The 16,262-nt window shown below is 35.5% G+C and overlaps 3 protein-coding genes across 5 annotated transcripts; 1 reads left to right on the top strand and 2 right to left on the bottom strand.

The window, feature by feature from the left end:
• Positions 1-310: 310 nt before the first annotated feature.
• On the bottom strand, positions 311-3,015 carry LOC132203250 (endocuticle structural glycoprotein SgAbd-2-like). The gene is made up of 2 exons (XM_059630887.1): positions 2,860-3,015; positions 311-1,392 (listed from the first exon to the last, which is right to left on the bottom strand). The coding sequence occupies exons 1-2, from the start codon at positions 2,905-2,907 to the stop codon at positions 856-858; spliced, it is 585 nt and encodes a 194-aa protein (XP_059486870.1). The 5' UTR covers positions 2,908-3,015; the 3' UTR covers positions 311-855.
• Positions 3,016-4,583: 1,568 nt separating this feature from the next.
• Positions 4,584-10,636, top strand: LOC132203199 (dehydrogenase/reductase SDR family member 12-like). The gene is made up of 7 exons (XM_059630788.1): positions 4,584-4,972; positions 5,027-5,109; positions 5,158-5,291; positions 5,881-5,967; positions 6,019-6,143; positions 6,194-6,549; positions 10,322-10,636. The coding sequence occupies exons 1-7, from the start codon at positions 4,839-4,841 to the stop codon at positions 10,438-10,440; spliced, it is 1,038 nt and encodes a 345-aa protein (XP_059486771.1). The 5' UTR covers positions 4,584-4,838; the 3' UTR covers positions 10,441-10,636.
• A 262-nt stretch (positions 10,637-10,898) lies between these two features.
• On the bottom strand, positions 10,899-14,763 carry LOC132203198 (uncharacterized). Of its 3 annotated transcripts, none has more exons than XM_059630786.1 (4): positions 14,599-14,763; positions 14,064-14,115; positions 12,050-13,994; positions 10,899-11,995 (listed from the first exon to the last, which is right to left on the bottom strand). In XM_059630786.1, exons 2-4 carry the CDS (start codon positions 14,103-14,105, stop codon positions 11,154-11,156), a joined length of 2,829 nt encoding a protein of 942 aa, XP_059486769.1. In that variant the 5' UTR covers positions 14,106-14,115; positions 14,599-14,763; the 3' UTR covers positions 10,899-11,153. The 3 variants fall into 3 exon arrangements, with proteins under 3 accessions (XP_059486769.1, XP_059486770.1, XP_059486768.1); XM_059630787.1 differs by having other exon boundaries at positions 10,899-13,204; positions 13,262-13,994; XM_059630785.1 differs by having other exon boundaries at positions 10,899-13,994; positions 14,599-14,762.
• Positions 14,764-16,262: the final 1,499 nt, after the last annotated feature.

The following is a 16,262-nucleotide window of genomic DNA, read 5'->3' as shown; positions in this document are numbered from 1 at the left end:
ATTCAAATCGTTAAATTTTAAATTATTATATTTCTTTTGATCCTCATTCAAATTCCAGATTTTAATTTTTAGGACATGAAAGTAAAAAATATATATTTTTCTGAAATCAAAATTAAAATATATATGATAAACATACAGATCTCATCATCATCAGATAAATATGGTCTCCATACCTTGCAAAATAAATTATCAAGCTCGTAAGGTGCAATTTAAAGTGAACTAGAAATTTTATTTCAACTAAAAAGTTCACAGCAATCAATTTTCTCTATAATGGAAAAATCTATAGGATAATAAATATAACACAGTCAGATTACTGGATTTCATTTTAAAAATATATTTATTAAAGCACGTTTACAACGCAAGAAGCACGCTTACAATTTAGCACTCAGCACTAAATTTAAAAAGAAGTATTTGCATTGAAATAAAATTACAACGCAACCTTTTCTGAATCGAGTGTGTTATGTAGAACAGGGAGATCTCATATTTTTGAAGACTATAATATGAAGCATACAAATTAAAAACTAATTAACAAGACAATCTCGCCAAGAGGACTGTGTTTTACCATAAGACTTGGTTATTTTCACCTCCAGTTGGCGACGATCTAATAAAACATGCAACTCAATCTAGGTTACAAGGAACAAGCGCGCGGACCCCATAGGACTGGAATGTTTCATGAACTCAATGAACTTAAAAAGTTACTAAATCACAGACTTGACTTTTTTATACAGTTAGAAGAGTTAGGAAAATATGAAAAACTAGAGAAAGTTTGAAATAATGAACATTTAAAAAAAAAATGAAAAATTAGAAATTGCAAGAAATAGGAGTATGAATTCAGATGTAAGAATATTTCAGAGTTTAACCTCCGAACTGGAAAGAGTATCCGTCACCGAAGGAGTGGGGCTTGGAAGGGTCGTTGTACTTGTCCTCTTGGTAGTCGCCGTCGTCACCGTCGTCGTGGCTAGAGGCGGCGGCCTGATAGTAGGGGGCGCCGTGGTTGTAGGTCTGCGCGGGCTGGTACTGCTGGTAGGGTTGGTGGGCGGCCTGAGGGGTGGCCGGGACGGGGTGGATGGGCTGCACGGGTTTGGGCAGGTGGTCGCCCTGCACGTGGAAGCCGTTCTTGTCGGCCGTGTAGTGCACGGTGATGGTCTTTCCCTTGGGGTCGACGTAGCTGTACGAACCGACCCTGCTGCCGTCGGGCGCGATGCTCTCACCCTGCTGGAGTCCGTTGTCGGCCGCGAATGAGTATTTGAAAGAGCCATCGTGACCCAGCGCCTGCTTGTGGCTCAGGATGTTCACAGGGGGCTGCTTGTATTGTCCGTCGTAGCCGCCTCCACCGCCGCCGTGGTGCTGGCCGCTGGCCACCGACGCCACCATGGCCACAAAAACGAATTTCTATAAAAAAAATTGAATTATTTTAATAAAAACCTAGGCTTGTAAATAGTACAAAATAATCAAGGAGAACATATTTTTTTTACTTAAAAGTGAGGATAAAATAATTATGTTAAATATTACATCGTCGAGAAGTAATAATATATATTTTATTTTGAAATAATTATGCTTCAAAGTATTATTTTTTAACCAAACAAATGTGAATAAATTTTATTGAGAAAAGACTGATTTGATTGTTTTTATTCTCCAAAGTATTTTATTTCTTAAAAATAAAATTAAATTCAAATAAAAGTAAAAGCAAAACCCCTTTCATCAACTTTCTACTCATGCCTGAAACCCAGCCCTTTCAAGATTTGTGCAACAAAAATTCTCCTCTTTTCATAATTTTCCCTTACCACTTCACAAAGTTAGCAAAATTTAGAGTATTTAATTTTTTAATATCTATACAATTGATTTCAATATTTAGAGAAATTTTAAGACTGAAACAATAATTATCCATTTTCTAAATCTATAGAGACCAAAGCTATCAATTAAAAAGCATCTCAGCATCATATAGTAATAAATAATACCCGACTCTCAATTAAAACTCTTTATCTGCAAAAAGTAAAAGTAATATCACTTTCATGCACGTGTTTAGTCGGTGAAGTGGAACTAAAAAAATGAGGCGGCGCATTATCACTCGAAAATCTCACGCTTAACGCGTTCAATTTCACAGTTTGCAGAGAAATGAACCGTTTAGAGCAGGCGTATGTTCGCGGAAAAAATGCTCATAGAATGGTCAATGTGTGTGATGAAGCAGATGAAAATCGGTAGAAAGCATGAAAAGTGAACTTTTTGCATCAACCCATAGAGTTCCGCGTACGAGTGACCGCAGTGCCAGTCGATATTAATATTCAGATCAATTACACATGACTGTCTTATAGCTTTTCCTTCTACTTATGTTCTCGGATATTAACATTATCCTGGCTTCAAAAACCAATTGCAAAACTGTTGCGAATAATTATCAAATGTTATCATAATCATTTGGAATAAAAATTGTTTTAGTTTTTATTTCCAGTTCCTACTTTTTCTTTAGCTGATAACACTAAAAATTAATTAATCTAATTGAATCTAATATACTGAGCGGAAAAAGAACTAACAAATTAATTTACTAAATTTTAATTTATATACAGTAGCCTGCAAAAATATAATTATTATAATATTGGATATTGATTGTTAACATTTATTAAGTGCATATTTTAACTTATGAAAGAAAGAAAAAATCAAATTATTTGATATCATAATATAAAATTATCAACTAAAATGTTATTTTTTTAGGCCAAAAACATTAGAAGTCCCAATTTAAGAAATAAATTTAAGAAGGTGTAAGAGTTTGCACTTATGTTTTCCTGCTGGAAATTTTGCCTAATAATAAAACTTCAATCATAGTAAAATTTACAAATACATAAAATTGCGTAAAATTTGACTTACCCAGGAGTGCATGTTGACTGTGTGGCTGATGCAGGGATTGAGATGCATGTGTCCGACGTGCCGTCCACTTTTATACCTCTCCACTGAAGGGGAAAGCGTTTCACTCGTACGCTGCTCTGTCACAGAAGAGCGAGCGCGGGCGGTAGAAGGCCCAAAATGCGTTTCTTCGCCGCCCCGACCTAGGCCAATCAAAGCCATTATCATGCTCACTCACTCATTTCACACCGGAATGCATTTGTCTATTTCCTCACAATGCAACACAATATCTCACTGTACCAGCTGCCGGTCGAGAATGCGGAACCCGATTATCGACAGAACCATACAGCGCCGCCGATGACTTCCTGATCGTTTGCCAAACTTGTGCGAGTGTTAACTTTTTGCACCTTTTTACATCACTTGTTTTCTTTTCAGGCCGACCGGAAATTGGAGGACTGTTTGTTGTGAAATGACCGATGAATTATTGGCCTCGCACCTCGCGCGATGATGTATAAAATCTTCTAGTTGATTATTTTTTTAATTTATAAGTACAAAACAAGTTTATATTTAATTCTTGTTTCGACTTAATGATCAATTATGAGTGATAAAATATTAAGAAAAATTTCAATTTTCAAAATGTGATTTTCAAATGGAAAAAAATGATTTGGAGCAAAATAGGAAATTTAAACGATTTATACTTAGAAAGTACTTCGGCAAAGTAATACAAATGAAAAAAATAATAATTAATATTAATGACATTGAATTCTTCAGCTAATTTAATAGACTGATATCATTTCAAAATATCAGATCAGATCATAATATTGTCTTTTTAAATCAAAATCAGTGAATTAACAATGCAGTCACAATATTTCTGTCTTGAATAGTTTACAAATAATAATAAATTCCACTCAAATCAGGCCATTTTCGGAATTCACATCGGGTTTCAAAGGTCAGAAATTTATTGAATTTGTGCGTATGGTTTTATATTAAGCACACTTATTTAATTTCTATCTTAATTATATTTTTAAAAGCCAAAGTCCCCCGTCCCCCATCCCATATACATTATGGCTGGATTGACTGGAAATTCCAGGGGTCAAGGGCCCCAAAGGGCCCCCTGGCCAGAGTATCAATCTCACTACTTGTACTTAAATCCATAATTTATTTTATAGATAAAAGATTTCTAGTAGACCTTAACTTACTTCTTTTCATCAGCTGAGGTTAACTTATTTCTTTACTTGTCCGAGTATCAAACAAATTTGAAATTTATTTATGTATAATTATCGCTCAGTGTAAAAAATAAAGACCACTTTACCCTGGTTACAATTCAGAAAGCTAAGCCTGAAGAAAAAAATCGGCGGCTGCCCTCTGCATTTGTTTCAAAACTTTCACATAATGAAAAAAAAGTGTGACAGAAAGTTATGATCAATTAAACAAATTATTTTCACGCTTAAAAAAACTCGAAACAGATATGCGTTTGTTTATATAACTAAAAAAGTAATAATACTGTATTACGCTGACCGCTGTATTAAATTTAAATAGAAAAACAGTAGGGATGGGTGGGGTGTATAATTTTCAGGGGATAATAACCTAAATCTACGCCTCTGTGTATCTCAAATTTTCAATTAAAATACGTGATTATTTTGTTGAATATGCAGGTTCAATTTGTTGGAATTGTTCGACTTATACGACCCGATTCGCGCCAAAAGTATGCAGGACGCAGATAGTTCTCCTTATTTCCGTCAGGGGAATTATGTAAACAAACATTTTCGGAATTTTCGGACTCTGGATTATAATAATTTCTCTTGGCTCTCATTATTCTCACAATGAATTAATTGTCAGCTGCAATTTGTAATAACTTTCCATGAAAAAGCACTTGGATTTTTACGCCGTTTGGAATTTAGTTTTCGTTTTGTTTCTGGTGTCTGTCATGGTTTACATCACGTTCGTCGGCTTCTGATCGAGTGAATCACCCTCGGCTTATCTCGCTTTTGGGCAAATAGTGGATGTTACGTAACAAAAAAACCATCCTTTGGCTGCTGCTGCCCATCCTTTTTGCGTCCTTCGCCTACCGAGACCAAACCATGTCCATCTACCGCAGGACCGTGTGGTTCATCAAAGGCATGCGCGAGTACACCAAGTAAAACGAAAATTTTTTTATTAAAAAATTCTAAAATTTTAATGAAACGTACAGGTCGGGTTACGAGGCGGCCGCGAAAAACTTCAAGGAAGAGGACCTGAAGGTTGACTGCTCTGGAAAGTCTTATATGATCACAGGTATGCGTTCAATTTTAGAAATAAATTTTTTAATGAAAATTTGTAAAGGTTCGAACAGTGGCATAGGCAAGAGCATGGCCTTGGAGGTGGCTAAACGAGGAGGCACCGTCCACCTGGTCTGCAGAAACAAAACCGCCGCTCAGGAGGCGTGCGATGAAATCAAGACCTCCACAGGAAACAATGTAAATTTTCCTTAACTTAATGTAGATTATAAAATCAGAGTGGGATTTCTTGTTACATAATGAATAGAGGAAATTAATTTTAAGTGCATAATCCAAATTAACTCAATTTGCATGAAAATTTAACCAAAAAATTCTGAACCGAGATTCAGAGCTTTAATAGATGGCTTCTAATCTGTTGAATTGCCACTTTAAAGTTGCATATAATTTTTTTGGTATCTTATTTCAATAATTTTAATTGTTGGTTTTAACCTCACCTCAGAATTTGGTCGCTAAAAATTAAGTTGGTGACCAAAAGGCAAGTTCGCTCTTTTACTTTGTGAGATTTGATCAAATTCCGTTTTCTTTATCCTGGATTGGAATTTTTTAATTAAACAGAGGGTTAATTTATTTAAATGATAAAAACAATCTCGTATTGACTGCTTTTCCATTAATTTTTTAAGCTATGAACTTTCAGGAGGTTTAATGTTAATTCTATTTAAATTATTACTTATGTCTGATCGAATTAAATAGTTTTCGTAACTTTTCTTCATCTTTGGGATATTTTTAGTTGTAAAGAAACCCACTTAAAAAAAATATCGTTTTATTGCAGAATGTTCATGTGCATGTCCTGGACGTGTCCAAACCAAGAGACGTCATCAATTTTGCACGGAGTTTCAATGAAAACCTGGACGTTTTGGTAAAAATAAAAAAATTAATATTTTCTTGAAAATCTAAAAATCCATTTAAGGTGAACAATGCAGGGTGCATGGTGCACACAAGGGAGGTGGATGCCGACGGCCTGGAGCGAAATTTCGCCACCAACGTACTGGGCACCTTCCTGCTGACCAAAGCCCTGCTAACCCGCCTTGAACAGCAAGTTCTTGAGTTAACCTTGGTTCACCCCTTTGACCTTTTACTTGCAGGTCGTCGGACCCAAGGGTGGTCACCGTGTCCTCAGGAGGGATGCTGAACCTCAAGCTGGACCCCGAGGACCCGCAGTGTGCCAAGATGAATCCCTTTGAGGGCACCATGGTCTACTCGCAGAACAAGCGTGGCCAGGTGGTGATGACTGAGCACCTAGCCAGGGCGCACCCCGCCGTCCACTTCTCGTCAATGCACCCTGGGTGGGCCGACACCCCTGCCGTGCGCACTTCAATGCCCTCCTTCCACAATGCCATGAAGAACAAACTGCGCTCACCCGAGCAGGGCGCCGACACCGCCGTCTGGCTTGCAATTTCACCTGCGGCCAGGAAGCAACCTTCTGGCCTCTTTTTCCAAGGTTGGTTGTCGTGAGACTTATCATCATCAAATATTTATTAGACACAAGTGTGTACAACATAAAAAATGGTAATAGTTACATAGTTTATACAAAAATTTACTTATTACAACTTTTCCGAGCAACTTCTAACAGGCTTATTTTATTTACACTGCATTCAAACAAATGATATAAGCCAACTATGCATCCGCATTTTTCGCATAAACATTCATTATTTGTGTTTGTGTGATAATTTTTATTTTTGCAATAAATGAAATGAAAACCATGGCAGGCATATCTTGTGAAAGCGTGCCTATTAGCAAAGCATGGTTGCTTCCAGCTCTGGTTATTCATTGCGGGTGTGTCATAGAAATTAGGATCAATTTCAGAAATTTTGAGAATTTGATTTTCTAAAAACTTTTGATAACTCTCGGTATCAGGGAGCTCAAATTTCTTAATTAAATCCGACACCAAAAAAGTTGAGTCGGCTACGGTCGGCTAGCTCATAGACCAATCTGAACTTGGTGAGTTTCGACACTTGCAAGGCTCTCTTCAGGTATCGAGACTTAGCTTTTTCAAGTGTGTTCAAATCATTTAAAGTTAAGTAAGGCCAAATTGCTTCGATCCCATAAGTTGCTATTGGCTCAATGGCAAGTTCAAATAATTTTAGAGCAGTGTCGAGCGAGGACTTTGGCAGAGCGTTGTAGTGGCTGAGGCGCAGATCGCTGCTTTCACTCTTTTATTAACGTGTTTGGAAAATGAGAGGCCTGAAGTTTGGAAAGTCACTCCGAGATAGGAAAATTCAGAGACAAATTCAATTGTTTCATTTAATATGGTAAGAGAATTTGACTTTTTGTATCTACCTCTGCCTTTTTATTTCTGAATTTCAAGATTTTACATTTTGTTAGATTCAGTTGCAATTTTTTTGATTTTAGGCACTCGATCATTTCAAGTACGGCAGATTCCAAATCAGATAAACTCTCCGAGACCATTGCCACATCATCTGCATAGTAGATTAATTTAATATTTGGATATTTTTTTAAAATTTCTTGCAAGTCAGCAATTGCGAATATAAAAAGAAAAGGAGAGAGACTACCTCCTTGTCTCACGCCATTTGATTGAACAACTGGGTCTGATTGGCCGACAAAAATTTAACTCTAGCATTACCGTTAGTAAATTTAGTTCATTGAGTGAAAACTTTTTGCAATTTATTAGTTTTTCAACAATTATTTTTCTGTCAATTGAATCAAATGCCTTCTTCAGATCAAGAAAAAATGAATATAATACCGTTTTATTTTTATTTACAGTTTCACTTATTTCATCAATTAAATATTTTACAGCCTCAATAGTTGATTTTCCTCTCACAAAGCCAAATTGATTTTCGGGAATTGTTTCAATCAGATTAGAGTACACTCGGTTTTTTAGGACTCTATCAAGGAGATTATACAATGAGCAAGTGAGGCTGATGCCCCTGTAATTATTTACATCTGACACACTGCCTTTACCTTTGTATAAAAGTTTTTAATTTGATGTTTTCTATGATTTTGGTACTTGACCTTTTTTCAGGCAGATATTAAAGAAGGCAGTGATTTCAGATGCAAGAGAGAGCCATAGATTTTTTAATGTTTCATTTCTCAGTGAGTCTGGCCCAGATGCCTTGCGATTTTTTAATTTTTTAATTGCATATTCAATTTCGTCTTGTAAAATTTCTTTGTGGGCTTCAGGACTTTTATAGTTAGAGAGCAAGCCTTTAACCTTTAAGCCCAAGAGGCTGATCGGCCTTGAGCTTTTTTTCATTAAGAATGGTCTCGAAGTGATTTTCCCACCTCGTTAGTTCAATATCATTAGCAACTTTTTTAAGACTTTTATTCTTGAATTTTAAAAATTGATGACACTTTTCTTCCGCCTCTATAATTATTTTGTTATCTAATCTCTCTTGATGCTCTGCTTTCTTTAACTTCCACATTTTTCGATAATCTCTTTTAGACAGTGAAAATATATCTAAAATTTCATTTTCCTCCTGAGCACATCCACTTATAAATTGGAGAGAGTCGATAAAATTTTTGAGGAAATTTAAATCTTGTTTTAGCAAATGGATAAATTTATTTGCACCAAATTTTGGTGTCTTGAATTCCCAAGAGCTTATTCGCACCAATTTTTTTTTCATGCCTTGGTTACTACATGAATATAATTTTTATTATTTTAAGTACTGCACCGATTGCAGACAATACCTGTTGTAGGCAACTCCGTTATGGGTTTGTGAGCTTCGGGCTGGAGGCGCGCTCGCCCGAGCACGTGGTGAAGGCCGGCTCCGGGCGGGACAAAAGGGCGGGGATCGTGGGGGGCTCCGCGGAGCCCCCCCCCCACGAACACAGCCGCCCTATTGTCCTCGCCCTCCGCACGGCCTTCCCCACGTCCTCGACCTCGCTGCGCCTCCACCCCTCGCTCGCGGCTTTTTCAAAAATTAATCTTGGGGGTGGCCCAACTCCGAGTTGCCGGTTTGTGGGATGCCTACAACTCCGTCTGCGTGCAGTCCGAATAATTTTTTTTATATGTTTATAATGTCGATTAATGATAATTTTGCCAATAAATACATTCCATAAATCAATGATTATAAAAAAAACTCCCAAAAATTAATGGCAAAAAAAATTAGGTCATTAGAATTTGAACATGTAACATGCAGATTTCCATACCATGTCTCTGCCGCTATACTACACCGTGTCGCTGCCTGACTACACAATTTTTTTGTATCCAAATTGGGGCTGGGTGGGCGTGTCAAAGAGGCGGGGGAAAAAAATTGGTGCGAATAATTTCTTGGGAATTCAAAGCACCAAAATTTGGTGTAAATAAATTTATTCTTAGCAAGGATAAGGATATAGCATTCTGAATCAAACCAATCTTGGCTAGTTCTTTGTTTACTCTTCACTGGGGTCTTAGACTCCTGAACCAAATTCTTAATATTTTGATAGAAACTTTTAAAGTCCTCGCTCATAATATTTTCTTGCAATTTCTCTTTATATTCGCTGATTTTAGAATTTAGTAAGTCTAATTTAATGAATGTTTTTTCTTCGCAAATTTGATTCTCTTGTGCAGAACTGTGAGACTTATAAAATTTAAAAAAAAATTTACATTTTTCTAAGAAACTTTAATGGAAAAATGAATTCTGATTTATATGTAATATCTATGCTAAAAATAATGTTCAGTTTTAATGAAAATTTCATTTATTTAAATCGAAGTCACAAAACTTTTTTTACGTCTTGAAGGCTATTGAAGGCTTCACAACTTTTATAATTTAGATTTATTTTGCTTCTGTGCTCTTATAGGATATTAATTTACTATTCTGATGCTAATGTCTTTTTGCTCTTGTAGTAAATTAAAATGAGTTATCCCTGCTTGTCAGACGTGAGACCAACCGAGACCCACCGAGTCAATTTTTTCATTGATTTTTTTAAAAATTCCAACTTACATTATTAACTTTCAAAAATGTATGTCTCTCATCAGCTTATATTTATCAAGAAAAGATTTAAAAAAAAAAGCAATTTCATTACTACCTGTTATTAACTGCAGAATTTTAAGTCGAAATAATGCTAAAACCGTTTATATTCTGAAGTTCATATGACAATTTTTTTCAATATGTACTATATTGTTGCATGTTTGCTCTACTCATTTTAAATAAAAAATTTATCACTTTACTTTCGATTCTTTTAAATAAGAAAACTTAAATAACGAAACAAGTTTTTTAATTTGTTATTTATGAAATTTTGTTTCCTGTGATTAACAAATTGTTAATTTTCAGACCGAGTGGCAGTTTCAACGCATTTACCGTTGGCCTGGACCAAGTCGACGCCTGAGGAGGAAAAGGCGTTCATGCAGACCCTTGATGACTTCTGGCACAAGTTCAACAGGTCAGATTGAAACCCAGTACTGATTTATATGTACTTTTTCTATTTACCATTCATAATTTGTGATTTCAGTTTAAGCTATTTGTATTTTAATTAATTGAATTTAGCTTTGTGCAAATCTGGTGCTAATACATAAGAAAATGAAAGTTTCACATTGAATAAATCAAATAAACAAAGATAATGTTCATATAAATTGAAATAAATTTATTTCATTTCTTATTAATTACAAATGACTAGTCTTAGTTAAATATATTTTTTAATGACGTATTACAATTTATTTAATAATTTGAAGTATTTATTATAAAAAAAGTGGCAAAAACCAAAAAAAAATGTATGATAGTGGTGCATTCAAAAATGATAAATCATTAAAGTTATCCAGCTTTATCGACATGTGCATTATGAATATAAATGTTGGCTGTTGACGGTATCAATTTAGTTTCAAATACTTTATGAAGAGAATATAATTATTCATAATCTGTATTAAATATTTTTTATTCAATCTTATCATAAATTGAACAAGTCAATGGTAGAAATAAAAAATTGATATTTTTTTAATTAATTAGATGCAAAATAAAATAATTTAACCGGTGGGCCGTGACATATAAACACATAATTATTATGCCTACGCTACGATTGATATTAAGTAATTCTTAAATTCTCGTGCTCCAATTTTTTTTAAATAATATACAATGAAACAAAATCATATATTATTATTACCAATACAAGTCAAAGAAAGTTCAAGTTCTCAAAGTTGATATTGTTTTCCTGGACGTTTTCATGTTCATGCAGCAGATTTCGCAGTAATTCAGATGCTGCCAAATCGTTTTCTGTTAAGATAGATTCCAAAAACTTTTTAAGCGACGAATCCGTGCTTAAATTGGTTTGAGACACAGTGCAAACCTCTTCGGCCAGTTTGTGAATTGGAAAGGATGGCCTGAATTTGTAATTTTGCAGTGCATCTTCATTTTCAGATCCGTTTTGACCACTTAGAGCGTTTGGAAAATACTCAATATTTGACTCTGACGTCTCTGACCTAATTTTGATTGTTTCATAATGATCATACTTGCCAATAAGTCCAAAAAATCTACTTTTCTTTTTGGATGTAACTTTGAATTTATCAATCAACTTCAAGCTTTCATTGACACCACCGTTGCCTCCAGAACCAAACTTGCCAGATTTCCCAGGACTAGCATCACAATCAATATCAACAGCGCCTGCCAAAATTTGTATTCCTCCTGCTGTTGCTGCTGCACCAGCATCACCTCCACGAAGACCATCCTCAGGAGGGGCTCCATAATTATCAATTTGAATTATCGTTGAACATTTCTTTTCGGTTAAAACCACTGCAGACGCTATTAATGATGTAACTGAAGCAAGCGCATTGGTCCCTGCTGCTATTGCTGCAATGGCTGAAGTGACTGACGCAGCAGGTAATGCCACTGTAGCTACAAACGCCGTCACTCCTACGGCAATTGCTCCTATTCCAGTTTTCTCCATTACATTCCACAATTTAGTTGATGTCTGATCGGGAACAACTTCCTCAACTAATTCGGATTCTATAACATTCTCTTCATTTAAAATCGTTAAATACTCGTCTCGAGTTAGCGTCTCTGGCAACTCACGAGTTGATGGACGTTGCGCGTCTCTTCCATCGCATCCGTGCTGCCCGTCGCTGCCGTCTCCTCCGACGCTGCGAACACATAAAAGAGACGCGTTTTTAACGCCGTTGGCAAGCAGTCGAAGGGATCCTGAGCTGTAACCTGGATTTCCATGCAGCGCCTTTGCACCATCACAGGCTCTTTCCTGCTCATGAGGGATCCCGTTCTCGCCTGCTAAAGTGAGAGTGCGTCTTTCATTAACGATTACGACCTGTGGTGCCATGATGACCAAGTGAGTGTTCTGCAGATGGACGTCGCAGTCGACATAAAAGATTTTTGCAGCTACAATGGCGATCGTGTGCATTCTGTTACTAGATGTTCTTATTTGAGTTTCAATGTGGCTCAAAGCGACGCTTTTTCCACTGAAAATCAAAGAGTTTTCCTCCGTCTTTTTACTAGGGGCTGGTGAAGCGCACGCTTGCAACACGTCTTTAAAACCCTTGAGCAAAGCTTCGTTGGGAATCAAGCCTGCGGCGGACGAAACTGTTATCTCGTTAAATCCTCGCTCACGCAACAAAGCCACGAAAGAATTGAAAAAGTCCACTTTTACTTCATTTTCTTTTAATTTCTTCAGGCAGTAGGACCGATCGTCCTGCAGGAGGTTAATCAGGAACGTGTGAAAGTTTGAGGTATTTTTAACGCGTGTCAACATTATTTTATTTCTCCCGAAGAGACCAGCAGCGTCTTTATCGAATTTTCCCAAGTCATTCTTGGCGATGCCATGTAGAAATCGCAACTTCACAACTTGGAATTTTAGATCGTCCCATGACTTAGAATCCAGCTTATAATAATTGATGACATTTTTGAAATCATCAAACTGTTTAATCTCACTGATGACATTCAATATTTCATTACAGACTTTTACAACGGATTCACTCTTCCTTTTCATGGTTTCAACGACCTCTGTGTCACTACTGATGACGTTGGCGTTTTTCTGCCATGCCATATCGCTTACGAAGTTAACAAGTCTACTCACAAGTCCGGTGTTTGCGGGATTTTCATTCGTATTTACCAGTAAATCAAAGCTGTTGATGACCAAGCTTACGATGTCATCGAGGAGATCCATGCTTTTCTTTGCCACATCCGGAAGAATCGTTTGAACGACGTGGTTCTTTGTTTCTGGAGCCACGGTAACGTTAAATTCATTTTTGAACGCTGACGTAGACTTCAAGTCACCAAAAAGAAGTCTGCGAAGTTGATTCCAGTTGTTAAGACCCTGTTTCCAAGGACTCTTCTCTTCTTCAGGCTTATAGAAATATTCAAAATGTGAACCCTCTAACATGAATGTAAGAATCTTGATTTGCCTGCTAAATTCTTCCTTGGCCACCTTTTCTTGAGCTTCATTCTGTAATTTTTCAAGGTGTTCTTTTGTCTTCTCAAGAAAAACTTGGATAACTTTCTGTGGAGCGTTGAGGTCCGTTTTAGTGGCAATAAGGCCGATTGATTTTTGGAAAGAATCAACGTTTTCGTCGATGAGAGCCGACAAGTGCTTCAAATTGTTAGTGAACGCGGATCTGTCCTGACCTACCAGTAGATTGCTGTAATTCTCGACCAAAACGATGATCATGTTTTTCGCTGAGTCGAGGATGTTTTTGTTGATGAAAGCTACTATCAAATCTTGCTCTGGACTTCTCGTGTCCTCAAAACCTGCGCAATCAATCAGTAAGTAACCAGAGTCACTGTCCTTGTTAATATTGGGTTGCGTAGTTTTAGACTCTAAACAATTTTTACTTCCGATGGTGACATCGTTGTCAGTGAACTCCAGTAAATCTTGGATGTTCTTTGTTACCTTGAGAGATTTGTCTTCGCGTATAAACTTAGATAGCGTGCTCTTACCAGAGCCTGTTTTTCCAAGCAAAACAATCACTTTTGATTCATCATCTATGGTTTTTTTTATGTTGTATCCATCCTGAAAATCAAAGTTAGTAAAATTTAATAAATATTCATATAACATCAAAAGTATTTATTTAGAATTTACTCTAAGATATTTGTCCAGTTCCAGACGATTCTTGTCAGCCATGGTCACACCACTAAAAAAAAAAAATAATCAGCAAACATTTTAATAAATTTATTAAATAACGATTGCGTTATCAAAATATTTTCAAATTGTTTAATATATGTTAAAAATACAAAAAATTTGAATTTTTTCAGTATATAAGTGTTGTAAAGTGTAAATTTGAACTGATATTGCATGTCGTGGGCACATGAGAGAAAAATGAGCGTCCTGACATTGAGAAGTATTTTTGTAAACCCAAAATCTGACCAAATGCTAATTTATTGTTTTTAAGGCTAGGCTTAAATGAACTCACACAAACAATTAGCGTTAGTTTTAATAGAAGAGCAACTATAGAAGAGCATTTGAATCTTGAAGATAACATCACTAAAAACGTTTCGAAACTAACTTTTGTTTAACGATATTAATCACTATAATTTATTTATTTTCATATGCTGCGGGTAAGAAAAGAAAATTTGTTGCGGCACATTTTGAACCGGAGAGAAAAACCTTAAATTACCTGGAAAATGGAAAATTAAAGAGACGTCTTTGTGATGATTGCCTAGAAACACTCTGCTGAGAGCAGCAAAAGCAAAATGATAATGTAAACCAGAGTCAGATTAATTAATTAATTAGGCTTGTGCACGAAAATGTGCTCAATTTATACTCCCCGTCAAAAGTCTACCAAATTAATCTTACTTTTTTGATAAGTTCACCTACAAATTAAATATTTTTTCTTTTTGTGCTTGCCAGATTTGATAGTGAGTGTTATGAATAGATAGCGAGTACCATGATGGCAGAGCGGACTTAAGTGTTTTTTATCATTCCATTGTTATCAGCAAAAATTAATGCATTAGCACCTTGCTCGGCCATACATTCTTGCGTTTAACCCAAGGGTTAGATCATCATGAATTATGACAATGTATTTTATTTATGGAAATAAAGCACCTTGAACCAAATGTAAATTCAATGCCAATTAGCCTCTCATTCTAAATAAATGTAGTAAATATTAAAATTGAATAATATTTTCTTTTTAAAAACTTATGCAAATGATAAAACTATTTAAAAAATTCGATAATTATAATAGAACGATTGAAACTATAAACATGTTTCACGCTGTCACTATTTTGAGTCAAATTATCATATCAAATTGCTTTTCTGCCTTTGAATTATTGAAAATAATAAACCCAAATTAAATTAATATATAGGTTTCTCCGAGTCTTATCAAAATCACAAGAAGTTGATACTTAAAATTTCCAGATTTTTTCATACTTTTTCTTTTTTATTTTCTATGCAATAGCAATTTAATAGTGACAGAATTATATCATGGATGTAAGAAATGCTTCAGTAAGAAATCAGGAATTAAATATCTAGGGATTTGTAAAAATTCATATTTTATTTTTTATTAAGTCAGGCTTAAACGTTTCCCTAGAGGGAATATAATTAGTAAAATATATTAACTCCAAATGCGCTGTAGATTCATTTTGATATAAAAATTTTAATCAACGAGAAAGTGTATATAGAACATTGCTGATAAAATTAGCTCTCACATGATTATTTTCGCGAATGAACACTGAACTTTGCTCTTGAATGATAAAAGAATAATTTACAACAGCTTATCATTTCTCAGAACGATAAATAACAGCACACGGCGTTTGTTTTTAGGTTAAAATTGTGATTGAGATCTCACTCACTTTTTGAATCTTAGTGTCTATAACTGCTGTGAATGCGAGTAAAAATGCTTAAAAAAAATACCATTTGGGTGGTTTCACGATAGATTTAACTGGCGAAAATCATGAAAGGACCCATCCCGATTTTCACATATGATGTTGGGGTAGATAAAACGCTGTGCTCCCTAAAATTTCACTAGAAAATTTTGGGTGTTTTTCCGGGAAATACGAATTTCCAAAAAACAGAAAATATTTAATATCTTTGCTTTTATTTAGAAATTATTAATGTTCTCTTCGGTTCTAACCGTATCTTTTTAGCCCGACATCTATTCTGTTGACAACTTTTGTGTAGGTCAAAGGTCAAGGTCACTAAATTGCAAATTTCACTTTCTAACGCATTTTTCACAAAGATGCACCCCTCAGATATTTTTCAGGGTAAAGGAAAAATTTAGCCCCAAGTGTGTAGAACAAAACCATTGATTTTCAAAATGGGGTATATTTTTTTTAGATATTT

This window comes from Neocloeon triangulifer, unplaced genomic scaffold (assembly GCF_031216515.1).
Source record: "Neocloeon triangulifer isolate White Clay Creek 2 clone unplaced genomic scaffold, ASM3121651v1 ptg000017l, whole genome shotgun sequence".
Lineage (NCBI taxonomy): Eukaryota > Metazoa > Arthropoda > Insecta > Ephemeroptera > Baetidae > Neocloeon > Neocloeon triangulifer.
Note: the sequence above shows the minus strand (reverse complement) of the source record. Positions and strands in the feature narration are given on the sequence as shown.

Coding starts and splice junctions, on each gene's coding strand:
- LOC132203250 (XM_059630887.1), bottom strand. CDS start 2,907: ATGCATCTCAATCCCTGCATCAGCCACACAGTCAACATGCACTCCTGG. Junction 1,393..2,859: donor CAGTCAACATGCACTCCTGG/GTAAGTCAAATT, acceptor TTTTTTTTATAG/AAATTCGTTTTTGTGGCCAT.
- LOC132203199 (XM_059630788.1), top strand. CDS start 4,839: ATGTTACGTAACAAAAAAACCATCCTTTGGCTGCTGCTGCCCATCCTT. Junction 5,110..5,157: donor AAAGTCTTATATGATCACAG/GTATGCGTTCAA, acceptor AAATTTGTAAAG/GTTCGAACAGTGGCATAGGC. Junction 6,144..6,193: donor CTGCTAACCCGCCTTGAACA/GCAAGTTCTTGA, acceptor TTTTACTTGCAG/GTCGTCGGACCCAAGGGTGG.
- LOC132203198 (XM_059630785.1), bottom strand. CDS start 14,105: ATGGCTGACAAGAATCGTCTGGAACTGGACAAATATCTTAGA. Junction 13,995..14,063: donor AACTGGACAAATATCTTAGA/GTAAATTCTAAA, acceptor TTTGATTTTCAG/GATGGATACAACATAAAAAA.